Below are 23,692 nucleotides of genomic sequence, written 5' to 3' on the forward strand. Positions count from 1 at the left end.
AGAATTATGCATGTCAAGTAGTTACTGTGTTTAAGTCCCAGCTATTGTTGAAATGTTGAGCCACTGCAGTTTTGTTCCAAAGATGCTCTTCACATTCTCATTAAAAGTTTCAGCCCTTCATATGCCTGATGCTGACCAGTTGTAATTTTAAACTCTCCTTTTTTTCCTGTAGCTATTTTAAGAAGCCACTGAACATATACCTTGGATTTATACCAGAAATTATTTTCATGTCATCACTGTTTGGATACCTTGTTATTCTCATTTTCTACAAATGGACAGCCTACGATGCTCACACGTCAAAGGATGCACCCAGCCTTTTAATACACTTTATCAACATGTTTCTGTTCTCCTATAGTGATACCAGTAATAAGATGCTTTATAAAGGGCAGGTACGTGCTCTTGCTGGGATAGGATCAGAGATGCTTCATTATATTAGTCTTTCACTGACCTTATACTAACTGAAATCAAGTGTGAAACTGTTTTTCTCTGTGATAGAGGAAATGTGGCATCATTTCCAAAGCCTGATGCTGTGTAATATTGAAGGAAGGAAGGAATAATCCCTATACTGGGAATTTATATCAGTCTGAACCTAAGTCAGCTGTGGCTGCAGAACATATGGATCCAGACTAATAGTGGAAAGCAATAAGGAATATTGTGCTGCATCTGCAGCGTGGTGCCCCTAGGCTTAGCTAAGACACGAACACTGTTTCACGGAGCAGTCAGGCATCTGCCAAGCTGTCGTTCCCTGCAGGATCTTTTGGATTTTTTCCTTCATCCAAACCAGTGTCAGCATTGCATGCTGTGTACAGTCAGGTGGGGCAGCTGCCAGCAGGCACTAAGTACAGCACGCCTTGCTGTTCCAGAAAGAGAGATAGTGAAGTGTCCACGTACTCTGGGAATTCAGTCATTCGGTGTTGCATGAGACCTCTTGCATGGTTTTGTGTGTGTGTTTGAGCATGGACTGCTGCTAAATCATCTAAGATTTGTTTCTTTTACAGCAAGGGCTCCAGTGTTTCCTTGTGGTGGTGGCGCTACTGTGTGTGCCGTGGATGCTGGTAGCTAAACCCCTGGTCCTTCGCCATCAGTATTTAAGGAGAAAGCACTTGGTGGGTGACTACCTCTTATATTTTCAACATGAAAACTAATTATGGTTGAAAAGCTGTGTTCTCCGTCTTGATCTTGGATACGTAGGTTCACGCTGCACTGTGACCTGTAAAACGTTTGTGCATATTCCTAGGCGTAAAGGCAGGAGACAAAGTATTGCCTGCCTGCTTCTCAGATCTGGATCCAGCATCAAATCTGCTTTTAAAAACCCTGTATATTGGTAATGGTAAAAACAATGTATCTGGCTTGGGCTTTGTCAGCTGGTTTAGGAACGCTGTCTCGCTAGTTGCTGGATGCACTTCTGTGCCTTCGCTAGGCTGGCAATGTAGAAGCAGAGATGTAAGCTTAATTGGCTGGCAGACTTACCATCCTGCTTTAACAAAGATGGCTGATAAAAAATATCAATTAAAAGGAAAAAGAGCATAGACTTATGCAGTCGTTTTGTGAGAGGTGGTCTTCTGGGGTACTCTGTAGGTTTCCAACTGTACTGTAAAGTATCCTTACATAAAGTGCAGGAACCTGGCACACGTGCACTGAGGATACTTGCAAATTCTCCCTGCATGTATGGCAGACGGCTTTTAGGATGTTAAGTGAGTCAAAGATCAGTTCAGTTAAAGACACTCCCTCTCCCTTCTCTGACCATCTTTCATCCTCCCATGTCCCCTCCATTCGTCTCCCTTTCTCTTTTTGTTTTCTTCCTCCTCCCTTTCTCTTCTTCCATTCACTATCAGGAAGGGCAACCCGTGGAGGCCAAAGTCAGCACAGTCCCGAACGAGCAGGCACTAGAGGCAGCAGCGGCTGCAACAGTGAGTGGATTTAAAAATCACCTGATGGATTAAAGATGGGAGCTGGCTTTCTATCTAATTACCAAGAGAGCATGGAATGTATCTGAATTTCATAAGGGAATGACAACTGCACCTTTAGGGTGAAAAACACTTTCTCTTGGAGAGAGCAAAGTTCAGCAAAATTGATACATTCTGGAAGAACTACCAGGCTGAAGGATAATAGTTATGTGTGCACAGAATGCAGAGACACTTCTTTGCAGGAGTGCTGCTGAAATCAAAACCCGCAGAGCAGCACAGGAATACCTTGCTACCACATCCCCCCAGGTTAAGTTCCCCTTTTTTCCTTTTCTTGCATATTTGTTTAAGATAGATTAGGATTCTTCTCAGTGAAGCCTTTCTGTTTGCATTATGTGTTCCCAAACATCATGTTTATGTGATGGCCTCCTAACAACTTCCTACCAGTAATTACTGAATTTTTGACACCTGTGCCCTTATAGACACTTCGACTTAAACTATTATAAAATGGTTGTGCACAAATAAGCCTCTCAGTAGTGTTTTTTTTCTACTTATTTGTGTCTAGACCTATAGACAGCCCTTTACTGCTGAAGCTTTTCTGGCAGAATGAAGATTGCAGTAGCTCCCAGAACTTTGTCCCTTCCCCAGTACTGCATATTTCAACTTGTTTTTAGTTGTGAATGCTGCCTGACTAGGAAGCTTAAATCACAAACTATGTGAAGGACCTTGTGCGCTTCCGCATGTCAAAGGCACTTCGAAGCACTTCTTAGCTGTTGGCCGGTGTTTTTGTCGTGACATTTTAAATAGCCTCACGGAAATGTCAGAAATCAAAATGGATCTTTTGTGCATAATCCATCCAGCGTATTAAGTGCCTTTTGATAAAAGAAGCTGTGAGGGAAGGTCTTTGTATGAGGGGTGGTTAGAAGTATAAAGTAAATTATTAGATCTTTTGGAGCTGTGTTTAGATTGGATAGTTTACAGAGAGCAGATAAAAGTCAAGCATGAGGGAAAAAAGCTGCAAAAGTGCAAATTCACACAGCCTAGAATTATATAAATAGAATACTGATACTAGTCACCAGTAACTTGTAATGTTTCAAAGATGCTGAAAATTTTATTAAAAGCATTGTCTTACTTACAAATGGGTTTTTTTACCCATTTTATTTCTGTGTTCAAAGCATAAATGACTACCTGATTTGTTTTCAGAAACCTGACAAAATCTTTAATTCACGTTTGGCATTTTGGGCAAACTTGGGCAAAACAGTTCAGCCTTAAATAAAAGCCGTTCCGCTGGCAGGCAACGCAGCGCTGTGAAAGCACGGGTTGTGGGACGTTAAGCCTCCTTGGTTTGCACAGTCATCCTGACGCTTCTGGGGTCTTAATGTATCGAGTTAGCCCATTCACACTCCATGTCGACAGCAGGTGACCCCAGTGCAGTGCTAAAGCTGAATGCAGGGCTTGTCTTTCCACTTGTGGCATTTCAGTTTGCTGCCCTGGGTGGGTCAGACTCACAGGCCTTAATTTATAGTTCCTCAGATCAGTCATGAGCATTTTCTGTCTTTGGAGCACCTGGAGGGAGTCAGAAATCCTGCTGTACAGTGCTCAGGGCTGAGCAGAAGTCAGTGATGTGCAAGTTACGCCTGCCTTGTCCAATATGCGTTTACGATGGGTAAAAGCTCTGCCTGAGGGCACTGTCAGGTGATCACCAGGTTTGCGCGTCCTTTCTTGGCCGTAGGATGGTATGGAGGAGGAAGCCTGCCGCAAATCAGATGTTACCTGTGCAATGATCAGGGTTGTCAAGTGAGGGGAACTCCTGACTCTGTCAGAGTTTCAAATCAGTTTGTAGATTATTCTTTCCTGTTCGGAGTGCAGTGGAGTTACGGCGGAGGGTCAGATGTCGAATGTCAGAACAAATGTCTATAAAAGGGACTGTTTGCACAACGCAGAGTTCCTGAGTAAGGGAAAGTCTGATTCCCCATGCGTGGTGTTAGTTTGCCTGACGCTGGTGGGGAGCAAGCGCGTGTATGTATATTTGTGCCAGTCTGTTCCGCTTTGAGTTGCCACTATGTGATTTGTTTCATTTACAACAGCAGTGGTGGTTCAGTGCTTGTCCAACAGCTGCTGGGCAAAACGTTGGTCTGTTGCACGTCAGAGCCAGCAAATGTCCTCGAGACATGTGCCTTTTATTTTACTTAGGGTTGCAATTAATAATAAATGCATTTCTACAAAGTCATCCAGACAGACTTTTTTTTTCTCAACCTTAGCAGGAATCAGCACCTTTCCCATCCAAGCTGGGAAATAGAATTGTACAGCTGGCTTAACATGGGCCTTAATACCTAATACTCTGTTCTCTTCTGTGAGCCGCTGCCGCACGTGGAGTCGTAAGAAGCGCGCACTCTTGCGGCAAAACACAAACAACACTTTGCTCTTTCTTTTTCTGCATGTGTCAGGGAACGCACAACTTTGGTGGGATCCGGGTGGGCAATGGACCAACCGAGGAGGACGCTGAGATCATTCAACACGACCAGCTATCTACCCATTCCGAGGAGGGGGAGGAGGTAAGCACCTGACCTCGCTCTCGGGGCAACGCGCTTGGTAGCAGAACGTGCTAGCGTGTTGACTGTGTTTACTGATTTCTAAGCATTTTAAAACTAAATAGCAACATCTTCAGTGTTTTCATAGCAGTTTTCATACAGACTACCTCTTGGTCATTCCCAGGACTCCAGAAAAAGCAGTATAATTTGCATGTGAAGGGAAGTGTGGCTCTGTGTCCCCATTAAAAAGAACCATCATCTTATGGGCTACGCAGTGGGAGCTGCACAGTATGCAGCTTACGCTCTGGCTGATGTGCAGTACCTTCTTGTCCAGCATCAGCCAAAATCCAAGGGCTGTACATCTGCAGCAGTGAAATCTTGCTTTTACATTCATTTTGACTGTTGGGGGTAATATTAATTGCTTTGCCTTACCTCTGGTAGAGAAGAAAAAGGAGTCGATCTCACATAGTTTAGGAGTATTCTGGTGCCTCTTAACAGTTCTCCAGCGGTATCTTGCTTCCGTAGTGCATGTGATGTGTTACTGCTTTACTGTGTCACGTTTCGGAGGGAATTACTGAATGTGTTCATGATTAATGTTGTGATCGAGACTCCGCACTAAATGTAAACTTATGTTTTCAAGCCTACGGAGGACGAGGTGGTAAGACTACAGCCAGCTTTGCGTTCATGTGTATCTGGACCATTTCCCATTGGTGTAAAACACATGCTGAATTAAACACGTTATGTCACAGCATCTTCTTTTCCAAGAGATCTAGCTATTTACATGTTACAGGTCATTTTTAATTCTTCATACATACATGTCCATTAACAGACCTTTAATTACTTCATCTATTCAGCTTGTTTGTCTTATCCCCTGTCTGCAAATCTTTCTTAGTTTACCTGGAAAGCTGTTAAGCTGGAGGTCTGAAACTGAAAAGTTTTTGCTTTTAAGCTTCTGAAGAAGTCTCGTTTGTCTTACGTTGTGTCTTTGGTAATTCTGCACTGCGACAAACTGTTTTAAAGATACTTTTTCCCAAACTATCTGCCATTTTAAGGATGATACTGGCTGTTGGCAGTCAGCAAACAGAGCAAAACCAGTCTTTTTTCATACAGTTCAACAACTTAACTAACCAGTATATTTCTGTAAGAGAGAAGCTCTGTTCTGAGAAGCTGCTCATTCATAAACACTTGTAACAAGTATGATTATTAAAGGAATGTTTTTTTAGGAATACTCATGCAGGATTGATAGTAGGTTTCAGCGCTATCAGATAACCAATTTTATTACAAACGCCCTTCATCATAAATGCCATGAACTTAGAGTAGCTTTGCAACAGTGATGCTGGTGTAAATTGTGCTGAAAGCGGTTTTGCGTAGCGACCTATCGTGCACAGGTCCATCTAGAACCGAGGGGGGCACAGAAACGGTGTGCTGCTGTACCCGTCGATTCCATGTGTCACTAAACCTGTGAAAAAAGTGTAACATGCTGTGCCAGAGCAATCCTGCTGATTCTCCTGCTCCCTAGCGTAATGGTAACTCTCTCCAGCAGTTGCACATGGCTGTAAATTGTCATTGTTTAAATATTTATCTTATTCCATTTACTGCACGCTGACTTGCCGTGTGTGCTGGGAGGTGGTACTCTTCGCTGGCGCAGGCTTTATTACAGAATTTTGCAGTTCGCATTCTGTGGAGGAAGAAATAGGCTTTTGACAGCTAATTTAACATAATTGTTTGAAATATTTATTGTCCTGGATATACTAGGGGAGAAATAAGAATATAAATAGCTTTCTGTGCATGCTTAGAGCATTAGTCACTTGATATTTTTAAAACATCATGTTCACTTAACTTAAATACGAGCGGTTTCTGAAGCTTGAATTAAGTCCAAAATGTAGGGAATGCTTTCCCAAGCTGCAAGATGAGGAACTGTCCTACATGGCAGACTTCCTTATAAGTTCTTCTTTTATTTTCAAAAAATTACCAAGACACAGAGACTTTGCCAATGAATGGTGCACAGAAGTGACTCTTTCAAGATTCTGTGCATTATTTTTGCTTTCAAAAAGGGCAACCTTGCATCTTGCAAAATGTTCTTGTTGATCCTGTAGCAAAGGTACATACGCAGTATCGGCTTGGAACGCTGTCTCCTGTTTCATGGAGGTACACGCAGTTTGCCAGTGAATTCATATGAACACCATGTTGTTGCTGAACAGTCTTTTCCTGGAAAAGTCCATGGCTGAATTTGAAATACCTTACTTTCACACGATAGCATGTGAAAACAATAATGTTCAAGCTGCAGCAACGAACTCTCGCTCCGCAAAACCTAGCAAGACAAAAGAATTCCTTTATCAAACTGACATGCTAAACCAGGAGAAGACAGTATCAGTGTCTAACTTCAAACACAATGTCCTTGGTAATAGCACCAGGTAGCGTGCTCGTTTTCCCCCATGAGACAACCCTTGCTGCTTGCGATGCTCGCAGCGCTCTAATTTCCTGTGTTCTCTTTGCAGTTTGACTTTGGCGATACTGTGGTGTACCAGGCTATCCACACCATTGAGTATTGCCTGGGCTGCATTTCAAACACCGCATCCTACTTGAGGCTCTGGGCTCTCAGCTTGGCCCATGCACGTGAGTATGCCTTATGGGACGGAGGTTTGGGTCTGTGTGTTTGATTACCCCGGGCAGGCAGCAGGTGAAAGGCAGGAATGCAAGGAGCCTCCCCAGAGCTCAGCTGTCAAGCGCTGCTGGAGAAGGACAGAGCTGTTGTGCGTTAGCTGGGACTAGTTAAGTCTAAACACCAGTGTTGACTTGCATAGCGCTCTGCTGGAAGCTGTCTGGATCTAGAAGGGAGGGCTGGAGTCGAAAGCACTGAGTAAAGCAAAGAGCTGCTGAGCAAGGACTCTGCCCTGCACTGTGCGACAGTTGGAGGCAATGTCCTGACATACTTGGCTGCAAAAGCTGTCGTCCCTCTTAAGCTTCCCACCTTATTGTAGTGGGACTTTGCTTGGCTTTAGTTCTTGCTTTACAAGTAAATTGTAACAACTTTCCATTCTTGCTGAATGTTCTGAAATGACCCCTCCTCTCCCCTTTCTCCTGGCAGAGCTCTCGGAGGTGCTGTGGACCATGGTGATCCACATCGGCCTCAGCGTGAGGAGTCTGGGTGGAGGCTTTGGCCTCTTCTTCATATTTGTTGCTTTTGCTACCCTGACAGTAGCAATTCTCCTGGTCATGGAGGGGCTGTCTGCTTTTCTCCATGCTCTTCGCTTGCACTGGTGAGTTACTGTAACATGCAGAAACTTCAGAGCTCTTCATAGTAAGAAAATTGATGTCACCTGGACTATATGCAGAAATGCCATGTTTTAGAAGATTGTATTGACCCTTACACAGAAAAGCTAAGGCTATAAAATTGGGGTAGTGGACAATACTGAGCCAAGGTCAGCAATGTTCAGAAGTGATGGAGTACCACAAATCTACCTAAACATCTGAATGTCCTAGAGCAGATGTGCTCTGACAGCAGAAAGCCTTTAAAAGGGTCAGAGATTTCAGTCTTGTTTCTAGTGATACACCACTCTCTCCTGATTGTATGCATGAATGTTGCTTAGAAATTGTGGAGAGTGACTGATCTCTGCTTAAAAATAAGTTAGACTAAAGCTTTGTGAACAGTGGGATGGGAAGGCGGTGCTAGATAGATGAGCATGCTTGTGGCTTTCAGTAGGGCTTTTGGTCCGTTGCCTGGTTCTGAGGTTTGTTTTCTGTAGCGTGCAATAGCTACTGACTGCAGTTCCCTTCACGTGGTCTTGCTCGTCTTCGTGAGACCTTGCATTGGACAGGGGCAGCTTTCCCTGTCTGCCCTTTGGGGTGCTGTGGAATAGTAGCCATTTCTTGCTGGTCCTGCTTATTGGCTGATGCTTTTGTAGCCCCTTTCCTGTGATTCTTAAGCTCCTGTGTATGCAGACAGCCAGTAAACGAGAAGGAATTACTCACTAGTGTTCAGCGCTTTCTCTGTACCCAAGTATGGAAAGTGTTCAAGAGCTTTCTCTAATCCGTATTTAAGAGTGCTCATTGTTCCACTTCAGATTCTCTGGTTAGTGCACTGGTGGGATCAAAGGAGCAATGTGGGAATGGGTTTTGCTCGCCTAGGGTTCTCTGCAGCCTAAAGCGTAGGAGAGTACGTCTATGCCTCTCCTCCGGACAGTTCCGGTTGCTTCCATCTCTTCAGGTAGTTTCTTTCCTGGTAAGTCAGGAGAGGAAAGTGAAGTTCACAAGGAATGTTCTGTCTTGCTTGAATGGGAGGAAAATGTTGTGAGTAGTTTTAAAGTAGTTCTGTACGTGAAAAAGGAAGCTAGTACTTTAAAAAAAAAAAAAAAAAGAAAAAGAAAATCAGTCTTTTTGCACTTCCCCTGTTTCTGGGCAAGGAAAACTTTGTCCTTCTGCCCTCTCTGTTGGCAGCCTGCCGGGTGCAGACGGGAGTGTCCCACAGTGCCTGGGTCTTTGTAGCTCAAGCGAGCCGAGCTTCACCCAGGGATTCAGAGGTATAGCCATCTTGTGCCGAGGGAGCTCGTGGGGGGTGCTGCTGAAAATGGCTGCTGGATGGTGCTTCTGTTTTTCCTGGCATCCAGCCTAGAAATCTTCATACCAGTCACTTGAGAACTTCTTGCTGACTGGCTGGCGTTTCCTCACCCTCATCCTGCTGTCACTGTACTACACCATTGCGTTAGTGTGAAAGAGGGAGCTCTGCAAACCCTGCCTGGTATTACTGCTAGCAGTGCAAGAGAAGCAGAGAGTAAGCAGTACTCTTGACTCTGTGTGTAGTGTTTCTGATACGCAGTTGCTTATGAATTAGAGGGTTTTGAAAGTCCTGCTTCTCTGGACTGCGGTGCTGTGTGGTACACTTCTGAACAACAGCAGATGAACAGTTCTGAACAGCTTTTCTTCTCGGCAGGCTCTGTGGTTTGTTTTGGGGTTTTTTTCCCCCCAAAGGGATGAGGTAAGATAAGAAAGTGTGTTTTTCTGGAGATACCTGTCTTGTGTTAGGAGCCGCAAACTGCAGTTATAGATGTCACTCACAGAGCACCTGGAACAAGTGTGAACCGGAGGCTGCAGTTCAGCCAAGAGGTGGCTTTGCACATTGCCAGGCTATCTCTAAAGGGTGATTAAAAAAATGGCTGGAAATGTGTCAAGGGAAGATGCATGTCACTGAAATGGCAGGCAAACGGGGAAAGCCAGCTGAGCAACAGCAGTAAGCACATGAGTCAGTGGGGCCCTGCAGACCAGTGCAGGGCAGTTGCTGGGAGCTCTGAACTGAAGCTCTTAATAAAGTCACTTTCCCTAAACACATGTTTCAAAGTTGTAAAACTTTACTAAACATTCTCTAAGAGAAAATTTGTTCAAGCTTAGGGCCTGAGAAGCAAGTGTAAGGCAGTATTTCGGACTGCAAGTAATCTGCTGAAATTATTTTGGGTTTGTTGGATTTTTGTTATCACAGTGGAGAGGAAGGCATCTGCAGTTGTTCAAAGGAACATACTGTTAACATTCCTTTTTGCTTCTGAACACAAAATCGGGATGTTTCCAACAGTAGGTGTTCCCTTTTTAGAAGGAGGCATGAGGGGTCAAACACAGCTGTCCTGGGAGGAGCAGACTGGATTTTCTGGCTGTGGGAGATGTCACCTATCAGGAATTCTAAAGGTGTGGGTGGTTCAGCCTTCCTGGAAAGGAGGAGGAATTTAGCATGTGTCTTACTGGTGGGGAAAAACAGCACAGATTGTTCCATGTGCTCTGCCTATCAGCCCCAAATGAGGAAGGTCTATTTTGTGCTTTTTTCAGAAAGTATGCATTCCTTCAGCAGGCTGGGTTTTCCTGGGGTGTTCTGGGGTGGAGGAAGCACTCTGAGTGCTGCCAAGATTGCAGGCATGTGTATTGGAGCTCTGCTGGAGCTTGGTAGCTCTCTGAGCTTTACCGTGTGTCGTGCTGTTAACTCCTTTTACTGTAACATCGCTGTTCTGACATAATTTACATTTCTATTTGCTTTTCAGTAAGGTAGTTTGACATGAATGTTTATATTAGAGCACCTTACCTTTTTTTTAAGCTAATCAACTCTTCTAATGTGAGCAAATACAGACTTTGCCCAAAAGGATAAGTTGGTAACTGGATTCAAAGTAGGATCCCAACATCATGGGTTGATGCGGGAATTGCGGTTTCAGTGGAGCTGTTTTCCTGGGTAAAGCAGTATTTTAGGCTCAGTTTTAGGCCTGATTTGGAACTGGAAGCTACTCTCCCTAGAATATGTCCTAAGACCAGACCACAGCTAGAAAGAATGGACAGCAGTAGGCATAATACAAAGCATATCAGGTTAATTCAGAGCAGTGAGGAGTGGGATTTGTATTGCTCTGTAGGAGAGAGGTTGGTAATAAATGAGCATCGTGATGTAGGGGGTTCGGTTCCAGAGTTTGGAGCAGCCAAACCGTGTTGTTCAGACTTGGCTCTGGTTACCCAGGTGTGTCTCAGCCAGTCTCCGACCCCTCAGTCCGTGTCCATCAGCATGGAGAGCATAGGTCCCAGCCACGCGTGAGTATAGGTTTGGCAGACATGGACAACTGTGTTGTTCTGCTCCTGCTAAAGGTTTCAGTCTGTTCTCTCCCTCGGGTGTAGCATCAGCAGCTTCCCAGGCAGATGCGTGCGCTTCGTTGTGGCCACACTTGAGACAGACATAAACGTGACTTTTCTTTATTGTGGGTTGCTGGAGCTGTTTGCTGCTGGTTCATAAACATCCCCAGAATGAGCTCAGCCCTGGAAGGCAGTGAAATGGATCCAAAGCGGTGCTCTCAGCCACGCAGCGTTAGGGGCAGCTGAAGGCAAAGGGCTCACACCATGTCTGTTTTGTTCTGAATGGCAAAGTTGGAGAGTGCCGTGGGTCTGTGCAGGGACACCAAAATAGATTTCAAACACAACAAATGTGGTCAACCTCCAAGAACCATGAGGAATAAATAAAAAGCAGCAATTATGCAGCGCTTCGTGGACAGCTGTTCTCAGCTGTAAACTGAGAATGGACAGGCAGACCCTCCCCTGCCCGGGCAGCGCCCCTGGCCCGCTGCCACCCAAGGGGGAGTGCTCTTTCCGAGAGGCGTGGGTGTGCTGGAGTCGCATCCCGCTGGCGATCCAGCGAGCGGCAGTGGGAGTGGTGAAGCCCAGCTCCTCACCCACTTGCCAGAATTTTATTTTTCTTTGTAAAGGTCATGAGCCAGAGCTTGCCTGTAGTGCAACCATAAGAGCACAGTACTGCTCTAAAAGGCAGTCTCCTGTCAGCGCAGGACAGAATGACCCACGGTGCGGCGTATGAAACTGCTGTCCTTTTTGGGAAAGAGTAACTGCAACAACCTCTGCTCAAACACCCCCATCGCTGTCTGACCGTAAGGTGTGCTGTGGGCTACCCTCTTCGAGGTGTGCTCTGAATCACAGCCGACCCCAGGAATTGGCACACGCCTTTAAGAACACAAATGCCAAGTCGGAATTTGCACTTGTACTAAACGAAAGTCAGGGTTCCTGTTCAACAGCTCTCTCTGCAGTTGCTTCCCACGGGACTGAGATGCCTCGTTTTCCAAACAGTGTGGGTACTCTATGACTCTGTTGGGTTGGAAAATCCACATAACTACAGTCCAACAAACACCTAAGCTAATTATTAATACAGAAAAGCTGAAGAGTGGGTTTTCTTTAATGCTGACTGCCAGAAAGCTTTCTAGTCTGTTTATTTACAGCGCAGCACTAACTGTCTAGTAAATTCTTCTGCAGAACTTCATCACTGGTGGGAGACATGGGGCAAAGTTTAGCAATAGAGCTGGTACACATGACAGCCAGTGACCCTGAAAACAGCAGTGTCTCATACCAAAAAATGACCTGGGATGCCGGGTGTTCCTGTAGACAGTTGCAGAAAAAAGACACAGAATGTTTAAGCCACAATATTTGGTTAAATAAACTTTTTTCGCTCATTCCCTAAAGCTACAACAGCCTCTCCTCGAGCTTCAGGCGTCCAGTTGTGGCCAGTTGTAGCTGAGTGTGTCCAAAAGGAGCTTTCAGATGTCAGGGCCAGCTGGAACAGTTAATCATCAGGGTTAAAATTTCATTTACAGTGGGTTCAGTGTGACTCAGATACCCAGCCCTCTGCCTCTTATTTCCCTTTGCTTACAGAATAGTTACTTAGTCAGAGGATACTTATGGAGATTATCGGGGTTCCTGAAAAACTGGAGCACGTTGGCAAGGAGCCCTTCCTCCCACGCGGAAAATCCTGCTCATCCTAGGGATTCCTCTGCAGGGAAGTCTGCCTGTCCGCACGAACAGGCAGCAGAAGATACGAGCAGAAAGCTGTTTTTTGGAAAGTTTCCCTCCTGAGCTCTGTTGGGAATCACTGTTTGCCAGCTGAAATGCCAGCAGTTTTGGAGTTTACCATGATTCCTGATTTAGAAAAAAAAATAACTAAAGTCTGCCTTTTTGTGCTTCATAAAAATATTTCTCCTGAATTCTGTTGAACAGCTCTACAATTTGCTGTCACTGATTCCTACAGGGACTTCAGTTTTTTAGTGGACCACGCAATGGAAATTGTTTCTCATGAGGCTTATGAAACACTGCTTGTTTTCACTGTGAATCATGGGATTATTTTTTTCTTTCCCGATTTGGCTGTTGCTGACCATGGGACAGTTCTCTAGAATAATTCTTTTTTTAAACTGAGTTTATTAGGGGAAGCAGGCAAACAAGGCTAAGTAAATGTTCAGCTGGAGACAACAGGCACATTTCTAGCTCAGCAGTAGTCATGTGGGGATAAACCCAAAATGAATAAGTAAATAAACAGAAGTAGCTGATGGAGGAAGTCTGAGCACATCACACGATTGAGGTTTGTTCTAACTAAAACGTGAACTTTAGTACTGAAATCTTAGAGGAAAGCTGTGTGTGCCTAGGTGCTTAACCCATACCGCACTTATGGAGCTCATCCTACTTTTGTCACCCTTTTATTGCCCGTGGAGGTGGAATCAAAGCACCTAGACAACTCTCTGCTCAACAACAATGTGGGGCTTGTGCCAATAGATACGCTGCATTGTAATGCCACTTGAAAGCCTCTTTTTTTAAGCTAATAATCATACTTTTAATGGAGTTCTTGCTAATTGCTGACTTGATCCAAGAGCTGCCTTTTTAACGAATGAACGCACATTCTTCCCTCTTGCAGGATTGAGTTCCAGAACAAGTTCTACACTGGCACTGGATTCAAGTTCCTCCCTTTCTCCTTTGATACCATCCGTGAGGGGAGGTTTGACGATTAAAGACCCTCTGCTCAAGCAGTGTTAAACGCCGTGTGTTTATGACTAGCCTCTCCCGTGTGCCTGAGTTGCATGTAATCCTCCCATAGTGAAAATAACTTATTGCAGCACCCTCGAGTGTTTCCGTGGCGTTTCAAAGCCAAGAGCTTCGACATTCTCGGGTAATGAGTGACACTGGATCAAAGAAACTTTTCGTTCCTTAAGTTTACCACTGAAGATTCTAAGTGCATGAAGTGTCTGAGTTTGGTGTGTAACAGTGTACTTCTCGTGTTGTGAATTCCCTGGCAGGCTTATCGGGGCAGTATGAGAGAAATGCAGCTATGGCTGAGGGGGCAGACAAGCACGTGCAGAAAAGGCATGACAACTTCAGCTTGCTCAAAGCTTGCTGCTCGGGAAGAGATTTACTTTTTTAAGGAAGTTTTACATGTGGATCCTTTCTGTCTCTGCCTCTGATTAAACAAATTATGAGCAGTGGGCAGCTGACAATCCAGGGCATGCTTCTCCTACCTCCAGGGCTTCCACATGTGCCATGTTTTAATCTGACAAAAGCAATGTCTCATCCCGTGCAGGGACTCAGCCCTTTGAACTCTGGCTGGGGCTTGAGGAGCCGATATGAAGGGGTAGGACTCAGCCTCAGTGATGCGTACAGTGACTCTTTGCTCTAGTGATGAGGAAACACCTTGTCCTTGCAAGAAAGGCTGTTCCTTTCCTCCACGGAGAAGAGATGCTCCTTTAACTGTGCGCCTTCATGCACAGTATCCCAGGCAAAGCCCTAAATCCAGCAGCGAAGGCCACTTCCACCTTTGTTTCTGGAGGCAGTGCTGAGAAGAGGGGACTCAGGCACAGGGGGCGTGGCTGCCTTGGTGGCCTGGGGTGAGATGGAAGAGGGGTGAGCTGCGGTGCAAACTGTCACCACTGGCAGTGGAACTTCTTGGGTTTCTTGTTTCAAAACAAAGCCCTGAGGCTGCAGAGTCCTAGAGGCACTCTCAGATAATGCCCATGTAGGCTTGGCATCAGTGTAGGCAGCTTTTGCAAAGGCAGAGGTACTAGTGACGTACGTTGTCAGGTGTGCTTGGGTTCTAAGGAGCCCTTTAAGGAAAAACAGAGGCTGAGTCTTGCTAAAATAGTCCCACAGCAGTGGAGTCTCGGTGGTATTTCCCCATGGTAGCTGTTGCTTTTTCTCCTGTGCAAAATGTGAGTAATTCCTTGCCCTCCTCACCTCGACGTTGCTGTAGGAGCAGCGGGTGTGTTAGTGCTGTGTAACTGTCGTGTCTAATTGTCACAGTGGATCTAAGTAGTTGTGTATGAACAGATTAGAACGATGAGAATTATTGTAACCAGGAATTGAAGGGGAAATCCCACACACTGCAGGGCTGTTTGAAATTACGTGAGAAAGGTGTGTGTGCACCGCACGCTGCAGCGGGCACGGAGCACGGGGATCCCTGTGCTGCGAGCGGGCAGCTTCTGCGTAATCGCTGTGTTTACAGGTACCCTTGGCTGTATGTTTACAATGGTGTTTGCAGAACGAAAGCCAAAATCAAAACTTGTTTGCGGGTGGAGCAGTGACACCAGTCCTGCTGCCCAGGTGAAATGCATTGTGGACAGTCACTGTATAAATTAAAATAACTGTATAACAAGTGGCGTGGCTTCTTTTCTGCTTCCCCCGCGATCTCTGAAGGGTGCTCCCGAGCAGCCCCTCTTCCCTGTCCAAGCCCGGGCAGAGCCCTGACAGCTGCCTGGGGGCCGCTGGGACCTTCAGCTTTGCTGCCCTGGGATCCCGTCACCTTCTCAGCCAGCATGATGGGGTGAGCAGAGCTGGTTTGTAAAATGAGACCGGCGTGACCGTGCCTCTGCTGAAATGTCTCTGCGCTTATCAGGCCCTGGCGGACACCCTGAGCGAAGGCCGGCCGGGGCCAAGCAGGGGCCATTTTGTCCTGGAGCCTCCTGCCTGCCCAGATAAACCTGTTAACTGAGTGGAACAAGCAGTTACGTGGGAATTAAAACTGAGGCTTGATTAAACCTGGGTGTTGTGGATGTCCTTCCACACGCTCTGCCTGCTCCGGGCTGCTGCCCTGCTCCTGGCCCGCCGAGCTGCAGGGCGTCCCGCTGCGGGGACCCGCTCCCCACCCAGAGGGACGTGTTTACTCAGGCCTTTCCTGAGGGCCTGGAGCTGCCAGAGGGGGTTTTTCCACATGTGCCGGAAGGGAGGTTTCAGGGGGGGTTGGGCAAGTGTGTTTTTGAGATTGCTGCAGCCCGATGTGTTTCCCATCTCGCCCTGTCTCCGGGAGGGTGAGGAGCTGGTCCGTGCTGCCCCTGCAGCTGGGGGCTGCCTGCTCCTTGTCCTCCACACGCTGCAGATGAGATGGACCCCCAGCTGCTGCCGGTGCCAGCTGTGTCCAGGGGATGCTCTCCCCTTTCACCCCTTCCCCTGCCCTCTTGCACCACTCCTGCGTGCAATCGCACTATTTCTGCCCGTTTCCATGGCCCGACTTGGCTGCTTTCACCGCTCTGGGGCCACATGGCAGCCCTCGGTGCTTGGCTGGCGGAGCAGGAGGCCCCTGGCCCGGCTTGGGGGGGGAGCCTTGGCCCCGCTGCGGAGTGGCCTGAGCTCGTCCTTCCCTTCTGCCCAAGGAGGTGGCAGGGCTGACCCTCGCAGCCAGGCTCCGTCCCGGGAAGTGCCCGCCGAACACTCCTGGAGCTCGGAGAGACCCTGCACAGCGCGGGCAACCCCTGCCCCCACTCCCTGGAGGGGTACACGTCTGTGTCCCTGCCCCCGTCCCCCCCCCACCCCCGCAGCGCTGTGCAGGGGCCCGCCCGTGCTGCGGGACCGCTCCCGGCTGCCGTTGTCCGCCGTTTCCCCGGCCGGGGCCCCGCCGTGCCCGCCCTGCGCTGCCTTCGCGGAGGGAGGCCGAGCGCAGCCCTGCCCGGGGCAGCCCCCGCTCCGCGCCGCGGCCCGAGGGGACGGAGCGGCTGCCGGCTGCGACGGCCGCGGGCGTGCAGGGGTGCGGGGGCACAGCCTCCCCTCGGGGTGCCTCCCCCGAGCCCCCGGGGGTCCGTGCCCCCACCCGCCTCCGCCAGAAGCGAGGGCCGGGTCCCGGGGCGAGGGGGCAGCCGGAGCGGGGGCTTGGACCGGTTCCCGGGCTGCTCCGGACGCTGCTGGGGGTGACCGGGGCTCCCCCCGCCCCAGGGCACCGGCCGCGGCCCCGGGAGCCCGGCGGGACCCCGCTGACCGGTCTCGCAGCTCCCCCTTCAGGCCGGAGCGTCCACGGCCCGGTAGCGGCGGGGCTGAGCCGGCCCCGGTGGGCGCGACCCCGAGAGCGGCCCCGGTCGATGCCGGGAGCCCGGAGCCGGGCAGTGCCGCTCCCCCGGGCTGGAGGATACTCCGGGACCGCCGCGGCCCGGTTCGCTCCGCCGGTGCGGAGCCGTCACAGGTGGAAAACGTGATGCGAACCCAGCCCGAGGCCAGCGGTGCCAGCCCCGGCGCTGCCCGGCCCCTGCCCGGGCGCCGAGAGCGGGCGGGGAGGGGACGGCGGCTGTCCCGGGGCACAGGCGGCCCTGCCCGGTACACCCCTGCGTCGCGCCCCGCCCCGCTCCCGGTAACGGCTCGGTCCCGCCCACCGCCGGTTCCGCCCCGGCCGGCCCCGCCCAGCGCCGTCCCGCGATTGGCGGCCGGGAACGGGGCCGGGAGCGGCGATGGCGGCGCGGACGGGGCCGGGGCCGGGGCCGTCGCTGCTGCTGTCGCTGTCGCTGCTGCTGTCGCTGCTGCCGGCGGCGGCGCGGGCAGCCGCGGGGGAGGCGCGGCAGGAGGCGGCGGTGCGGGCCCTGGCGCGGCGGCTGCTGGGCCCGCGGGCCGCCGCCGTGTCGCTGTCGGTGGAGGCGGCGCTGGCAGCGGGCGGCCCCGACACCTACCGCCTGCGCTCGCCGCCCGGCGCCGCCGTGGCCGTGGCCGTGACGGGCTCCAGCGGCGTGGCGGCGGCCGCCGGCCTGTACCGGTACCTGCGCGACTTCTGCGGCTGCCACCTCTCGTGGTCCGGGGCGCAGCTCCGCCTGCCCGACCCGCTGCCGCGGCTGCGGGCCGAGATCCGCGCCGCTGCCCCCGGCAGGTAACGGGGCCGCGGGGTCCCGACGGGGCGGGCTGGGCTCGGGGCGCGGGGCCGGGCGCCGCTCACGCCTCGTTAGCCCGGGACAAGGCGCCTTTACATAACGGGGCCGGGAAGAGGGGGCCCAGCCCGCAGCCTCCCGCCCGCTCCCCCCAGGTACCGCTACTACCAGAATGCCTGCACCCAGAGCTACTCCTACGCCTGGTGGGACTGGGAGCGCTGGGAGCGGGAGATCGACTGGATGGCGCTCAGCGGCATCAACCTGGCACCCGCCTTCGCGGGGCAGGAGGCGACCTGGCAGCGGGTTGAGTATCGGGGCGTGCGGGACTGGGCAGGCCAGCGGGGCAGCCATGGGGCCGGCTGAGCCTCCGTCATCCCGTGCAGGTGTACCGTTCCCTGGGCCTGAACCAGTCTGAGATCGACGCGTACTTCACGGGGCCAGCGTTCCTGGCCTGGAACCGGATGGGGAACCTGCGTGGCTGGGCAGGGCCCCTGCCGCCAGCCTGGCACATCAAACAGCTCTACCTGCAGGTACCAGGGGCACCGGGGCTGCCTGCCCACCCAGGGCAGACCCATGCAGCCCCCTGCTGTGGTCCTCCAGGCCAAGGTCACACTCGTGGAGGCTTGGGGTCCACTGCTCCCTTCCCCAGGCTCCAGTGACCCCCAGGGGCCTGGTGCAGGGAGGTGGGGGCTCCTCTTCCCCGGCTCCCTCCCTCCTTCTCTCTCCCAGTACCGGATCGTGGAGAGGATGCGCTCGCTGGGGATGATCACGGTGCTGCCGGCCTTCGCGGGCCACGTGCCCCAGGGGATTCTTCGGTAGGTGCAGCCCTGCGCGCTCACAGACCCCACAGGGTAGATCTCCGCTGGCTGCAGCTCCCTCCCTGGCGTCTCAGCCCTGGGCCCTTCCTGGGGTCCCGCCTCAAGTCAGCATCAGCTGCACGGGGTGCTCCCGGGGCCAGCGCAGCTCCTGGCTCTCCTGTGTCCGTTGCTGGCTTCCCTGGGAGGCTGCCCTGTCCCCACAGGGGTGTGGTGGTCCTGTCCTGATCCTGATCCCTGTCTCTGCCCTCCGGTGCAGGGTCTTCCCCCGAGTGAATGCCACTCGCCTTGGGGGCTGGAGCCACTTCAACTGTACCTACTCATGTACCTACCTGCTGGACCCGGAGGACCCCATGTTCCAGGTGATTGGGACCCTCTTCCTCAAGGAGCTGATCAAGGAGTTTGGCACAGACCACATCTATAGTGCCGACACCTTCAACGAGATGACCCCCCTCTCCTCTGACCCTGCCTATCTCTCAAGGGTCAGCAATGCTGTTTTCAGGTCGATGATGGGAGGTAGGTCAGTGTGCAGTGCCAGCCTGGCCGCGGGGCTCTGGGCGGGGAGAGCCGGGAGCCAAGGGGCTGGTGGGGAGGGAAGTGGCTCTGGGTGCCAGACCCTCAAAGCCCGCTCTAAGAGGGGCAATTGGTGGCCCCGGGGCATCGCAGGACACCCGCTGTGGCAGAAGCGTGGCAGCTGCGCCGGTGGGGCCTGCCTGGAGGGGAGCCTCACCCCATGCACCTCTGTCTCCAGCCGACCCCGAGGCGCTGTGGCTGATGCAGGGCTGGCTCTTCCAGCACCAGCCGACCTTCTGGCAGCCAGTGCAGGTGCGGGCCCTGCTGCATGGTGTGCCTCTCGGTAGGATGATTGTTCTTGACCTCTTTGCTGAGTCCAAGCCCGTCTACCAGTGGACGGAGTCCTTCTACGGGCAGCCCTTCATCTGGTGCATGCTACACAACTTTGGGGGCAATCATGGCCTCTTTGGCACCGTGGAGGCCATCAACCACGGCCCCTTCGTGGCTCGCAGCTTCCCCAACTCCACCATGGTGGGCACCGGGCTGGTGCCTGAGGGCATCGAGCAGAACGACATGGTGTACGAGCTGATGAATGAGCTGGGCTGGCGCCAGGAGCCCCTTGACCTCCCCAGCTGGGTGTCCCGCTACGCCGAGCGCCGCTATGGCGCCCCAAATGCTGCCGCAGCCAGTGCCTGGCAGCTGCTCCTCCGCAGCGTGTACAACTGCACCGGAGTCTGCGTCAACCACAACCACAGCCCGCTGGTGCGCCGGCCCTCCCTGCGCATGGACACGGAGCTGTGGTACAACACCAGCGACGTGTATGAGGCCTGGCGCCTGCTGCTGAGTGCCAGCACGGAGCTGGGCTCCAGCCCCACTTTCCGCTACGACCTGGTGGACGTCACACGGCAGGCGGCTCAGCAGCTGGTGAGCGACTACTACCTGAGCATCCGCCGGGCCTTCCAGAGCCACGCACTGCCGGACCTGCTGACGGCCGGCGGCGTGCTGGTCTACGACCTGCTGCCGGAGCTGGACAGCCTCCTCTCCAGCCACAGCCTCTTCCTGCTGGGCCGCTGGCTGGAGAGTGCCCGCGCCGTGGCCTCCAGCGACCAGGAGGCCGAGCAGTATGAGCTGAACGCCCGGAACCAGGTGACGCTCTGGGGGCCTAGTGGGAACATCCTGGACTACGCCAACAAGCAGCTGGGGGGGCTGGTGCTGGACTACTATGGCGTGCGCTGGAACCTCTTTGTCTCTGCCCTGGTGGAGAGCCTCAACTCAGGCAACCCCTTCCACCAAGACCAGTTCAACCAGGCTGTCTTCCAGGTGGAGAGAGGCTTCGTCTACAACAAGAAGCGCTACCCGGCCGTGCCGACTGGGGACACGCTGGAGATCTCCAGGAAGCTGTTCCTCAAATACTACCCCAGCGCCCTGCAGCGCAGCCGGGCTGGGCCAGCGTGACTTTGGGCCGTGCCTCCACAGCCACCCCGGCAGGGAGGGCAGAGGCGCCATGCCCTCCCGCCTCCAGGCTCCCGCAGCTCCTGACGGCTGTGTCCCAGCAATGCTGAAATGAAAGCACAGAGCCCTGGTGGCCCCCAGCCAGCCTCGACCTACTGTTTCCCCTACATGGGCAGGAGATGCCCCAAGGGGGTATGGCAGCCAGATGTGGGGCGGGCTCTGCCCCAGGGACCCATCCCGCACAGTGCTCTGTGCTCAGCCCTGCCAGCCCCACCTGAGCCTGCCGCCAGGAAAGCTGGGCTGCCCCAGGTGTGAGCCCGGAGGTGAGGGCCCAGGGGAAGGGCTCTGCTGCTCCGGCACTTCCAGCTGGAAGCTCCGCAGGAGCTGGGAATGTGCAGAGGGACAGAGGGACAGGGCACACATGTCCCTCCCATGAGACCCTGGCTGGCTGGTGGTGGCGGAGAAGCAGCGAGGGAGGTGGCAGCGGTGGCAGGGGCAGAGCACTCCCTGCCTCAAGGGAAGCAGGGAACGACCCTCACCCCTGGTATGGCCCTAGCCCCCCCGCGATCGGGCAGCTGCCTGCCCCATGGACCCCAGTGCCTGTGGGGCCCCCACCGCTGCACAGCCCCGGCCACGCTTGGTGCCTTTTCTATTGAAAGAAGCTTTGCAGAGTTTTCTGCGGTGATGCTGGGGCCACGTTCCCCAGGACAGGGTTTTCTGGGCCTTCCCCCTGCATCTGGAGCTCAGGCAGAGCCCAGCCGCGGTGCTGCCAGCCTGTGGAGCAATTAAAGGCCTTGCCGCTGAGTGATCTTTTCTCCTGTGTGCGTTCATCTCCTCTCCCCAGTGCGAGGCTTGTGTGGAATGGGGGGCAGGGGAGCAGTCCTTGGCCCCCGAGCCTGCATAGCAGGAAAAATGCACCGCCAGATACGCGCTGGCAGCTGAGGTGCCTGGCACAGCTCGGTGCGGTTGGGGCTGGCCCTGGCTGGTGCTGACCCCCAGGGCTGCGGCTCCCCTTGTGTCCCAGACCCTCCTCCCGCGGGGGTTCCCAGCTTGGCGGAGTCTTTATCTCAGCAGCTGTGTGAGCATCAAGGTGCAGGGAGCCCTGAGCACGGGCAGGGGAGGGTGGAAGGGCCTTGAGATAAGGCGGCAGACACAACACAGCATGGGGCGGGGGGACCCCCCTCTCAGCCCTTTTAAGCAGCATGGCCCCCTCAGCCAGTACTGCCTGCTCATGGAGAGAACCACAGTGCTGATCACGGGCTGCTCCTCGGGCATCGGCCTGGGGCTGGCCGTGCGCCTGGCAGCCAACCCCACTCGCAGGTTCAAAGGTAAAGGGGTGATGCAGTGCCAGGGGGGACCAGCGCAGAGCCCCGGGGGTCTTCCAAGCCAGGCCAGGCAGCGCCTTGCCGAGGACAGCCAGTGCCCGGGGCTGTGCTGGGACTGGCGCTGGCTGGGCAGCTTGGCGGCACCACTGCCCACGGCCACGCTCTCTTCTCCAGTGTACGCCAGCATGCGTGACCTGGCCAAGGGTGAGCGGCTGCTGGAGCGCCTGGGGGGCTGCTGCCCCGACACGCTGGAGGTCCTGCAGCTTGATGTCACTGACCCACACTCGCTGGCAGCCGCCGTGCAGCGAGTGCAGGGGCAGCAGCTGGATGTGCTGGGTACGGCTCTTCCCAATGTCCCTACTGCCCCCAGGGAGGCTGCGGGGACTTCTCTGGGGTCGCCAACCCCGCTCGGGGCACTGGGAGCAGATGCCAAATCACGGGAGGTGCCAGCAGTCCCAGGACTGGGATGTGTTCAGCAGGGCAGGGATGCAGGGGCTGGTTTGGGGGATGCTGAATGTCGCTGGCCCATCAACAGGGAAGGGCCCCCACATTCCTGTCTTCTGGCACCTTGATGGTATTGGAGAGTGTGCAGGGGGGCACGGTGCCCAGCTTACCAGCACTGTGCCCCACAGTCTGCAATGCAGGGGTGGGACTGATGGGCCCCCTGGAGACTTGCTCTGACCAAGCCATGAAGACCGTTTTCGACGTGAACTTCTTTGGGGCCATCCGCACCATCCAGGCGTTCCTGCCTGCCATGAAGCGCCGCAGGGCTGGGCGGATCATCATCTCCAGCAGCATCGGGGGGCTGCAAGGTGGGACCTGGCCCTGCTGCAGTGGGACCCCCAGCACCCTCTGGCACGGGGAGCTGCGCGGGAGGGTCCCAGTGCTCAGGGTGTGGCTCTGCCCCAGGGCTGCCCTTCAACTCTGTGTACTGCGCCAGCAAGTTTGCATTGGAGGGGCTGTGCGAGAGCCTGGCCATCGTCCTGCAGCCCTTCAACATCCAGTGAGTCCTGGCAGTGCCACAGGGGGCTGCACTCCTGTTTCCCAGGCGCCGGGATGGAGGGATGCTGGGACAGGGGGTACCATGGTGGCTCACGTGCTCGGCTCAGAGCTGCCACCCTGCTCCTTCCCGCAGCCTGACACTGGTGGAGTGTGGACCTGTCAACACCAGCTTCCTGGACAACCTGCAGCGCCCAGACCCCGACGGCAGTGAGTTGCAGGGCCTGGATGCTGAAACGCGGGACCTTTACCACCGGTACCTGCAGCACTGCGAGAGCCTCTTCCATGATGCTGCCCAGGAGGTGGAGGAGGTCCTGCAGGTAAGTCCCTGCGGGGTGGTGGGGAAGGGGTCTGGGAGGATCCATGCCTGGGGGCGGCCATGGGGCCCCGGCCCTGTGGCTGTGCCAGGGCAGGTCTGAGCCCTCTGTGGTGCCAGGTGTTCCTGGAGGCCATCGACACCCCCTGCCCTCCCCTGCGCTGCGTCACCACCCAGCTCTTTGCCCCGCTCTTGCGCCTGAGGCTGGCCAGCCCCGACGGCTCTGCGTACGTACGGGCCATGCACAACTTCGTGTTCGGCCACGGTGAGGCCAGCGGCGACCAGCCTTGAGCAGAGCCTTCGTGAGGCCAGGGGAGCCGCGCTGTGGTGCAGACCCCCAGCCCCGCGCTGTCTGTCACGGCCGGGGGAGCTCGGTCCCACTGTGTCGCCAATAAAGCCCTTTGCAGCCACACGGCTCCCGGCTCAGTCCCTCTCGCCGCAGCCCC

At 53.5% G+C, this 23,692-nt stretch overlaps 3 protein-coding genes across 10 annotated transcripts in view; all 3 read left to right on the top strand.

Annotated features, from left to right (window-relative positions):
- The window catches only part of ATP6V0A1 (ATPase H+ transporting V0 subunit a1), a 30,491-nt gene extending 15,129 nt beyond the window's left edge, over nt 1–15,362 (top strand). For 3 of the 7 annotated variants that reach the window (XM_075116971.1, XM_075116973.1, XM_075116974.1), the window contains exons 16-22: nt 173–389; nt 999–1,106; nt 4,352–4,459; nt 5,076–5,093; nt 6,934–7,051; nt 7,524–7,695; nt 13,635–15,362. In XM_075116971.1, the coding sequence (XP_074973072.1) occupies nt 173–389; nt 999–1,106; nt 4,352–4,459; nt 5,076–5,093; nt 6,934–7,051; nt 7,524–7,695; nt 13,635–13,728 (835 nt within the window). In that variant the 3' untranslated portion in view covers nt 13,729–15,362. Of the gene's footprint in view, nt 1–172; nt 390–998; nt 1,107–1,835; nt 1,911–4,351; nt 4,460–5,075; nt 5,094–6,933; nt 7,052–7,523; nt 7,696–13,634 lie in introns of all 7 variants that reach the window. The other 4 variants (XM_075116972.1, XM_075116975.1, XM_075116976.1 and 1 more) reach the window with 2 other exon arrangements.
- A 1,802-nt stretch (nt 15,363–17,164) lies between these two features.
- Nucleotides 17,165–21,414, top strand: NAGLU (N-acetyl-alpha-glucosaminidase). The gene is given in 7 exon segments (XM_075117033.1): nt 17,165–17,482; nt 17,484–17,828; nt 17,982–18,129; nt 18,210–18,356; nt 18,556–18,641; nt 18,901–19,157; nt 19,393–21,414. Coding segments are annotated over 7 exon segments (2,514 nt in total). The 5' UTR covers nt 17,165–17,168; the 3' UTR covers nt 20,610–21,414.
- A 276-nt stretch (nt 21,415–21,690) lies between these two features.
- On the top strand, nt 21,691–23,654 carry HSD17B1 (hydroxysteroid 17-beta dehydrogenase 1). 2 transcript variants are annotated; one of them, XM_075117035.1, is made up of 6 exons: nt 21,691–21,934; nt 22,106–22,267; nt 22,564–22,743; nt 22,841–22,934; nt 23,067–23,250; nt 23,367–23,654. In XM_075117035.1, the coding sequence occupies exons 1-6, from the start codon at nt 21,769–21,771 to the stop codon at nt 23,535–23,537; spliced, it is 957 nt and encodes a 318-aa protein (XP_074973136.1). In that variant the 5' UTR covers nt 21,691–21,768; the 3' UTR covers nt 23,538–23,654. The 2 variants fall into 2 exon arrangements, with proteins under 2 accessions (XP_074973136.1, XP_074973137.1); XM_075117036.1 differs by lacking the exon at nt 22,106–22,267 and having other exon boundaries at nt 23,367–23,615.
- The last annotated feature ends 38 nt before the right edge of the window (nt 23,655–23,692 follow it).

The sequence above is a fragment of the Phalacrocorax aristotelis genome, chromosome 23, assembly GCF_949628215.1.
Source record: "Phalacrocorax aristotelis chromosome 23, bGulAri2.1, whole genome shotgun sequence".
Taxonomy (NCBI): domain Eukaryota; kingdom Metazoa; phylum Chordata; class Aves; order Suliformes; family Phalacrocoracidae; genus Phalacrocorax; species Phalacrocorax aristotelis.

Coding starts and splice junctions, on each gene's coding strand:
- HSD17B1 (XM_075117035.1), top strand. CDS start 21,769: ATGGGGCGGGGGGACCCCCCTCTCAGCCCTTTTAAGCAGCATGGCCCC. Junction 21,935..22,105: donor CCCCACTCGCAGGTTCAAAG/GTAAAGGGGTGA, acceptor TCTCTTCTCCAG/TGTACGCCAGCATGCGTGAC. Junction 22,744..22,840: donor CAGCATCGGGGGGCTGCAAG/GTGGGACCTGGC, acceptor GCTCTGCCCCAG/GGCTGCCCTTCAACTCTGTG.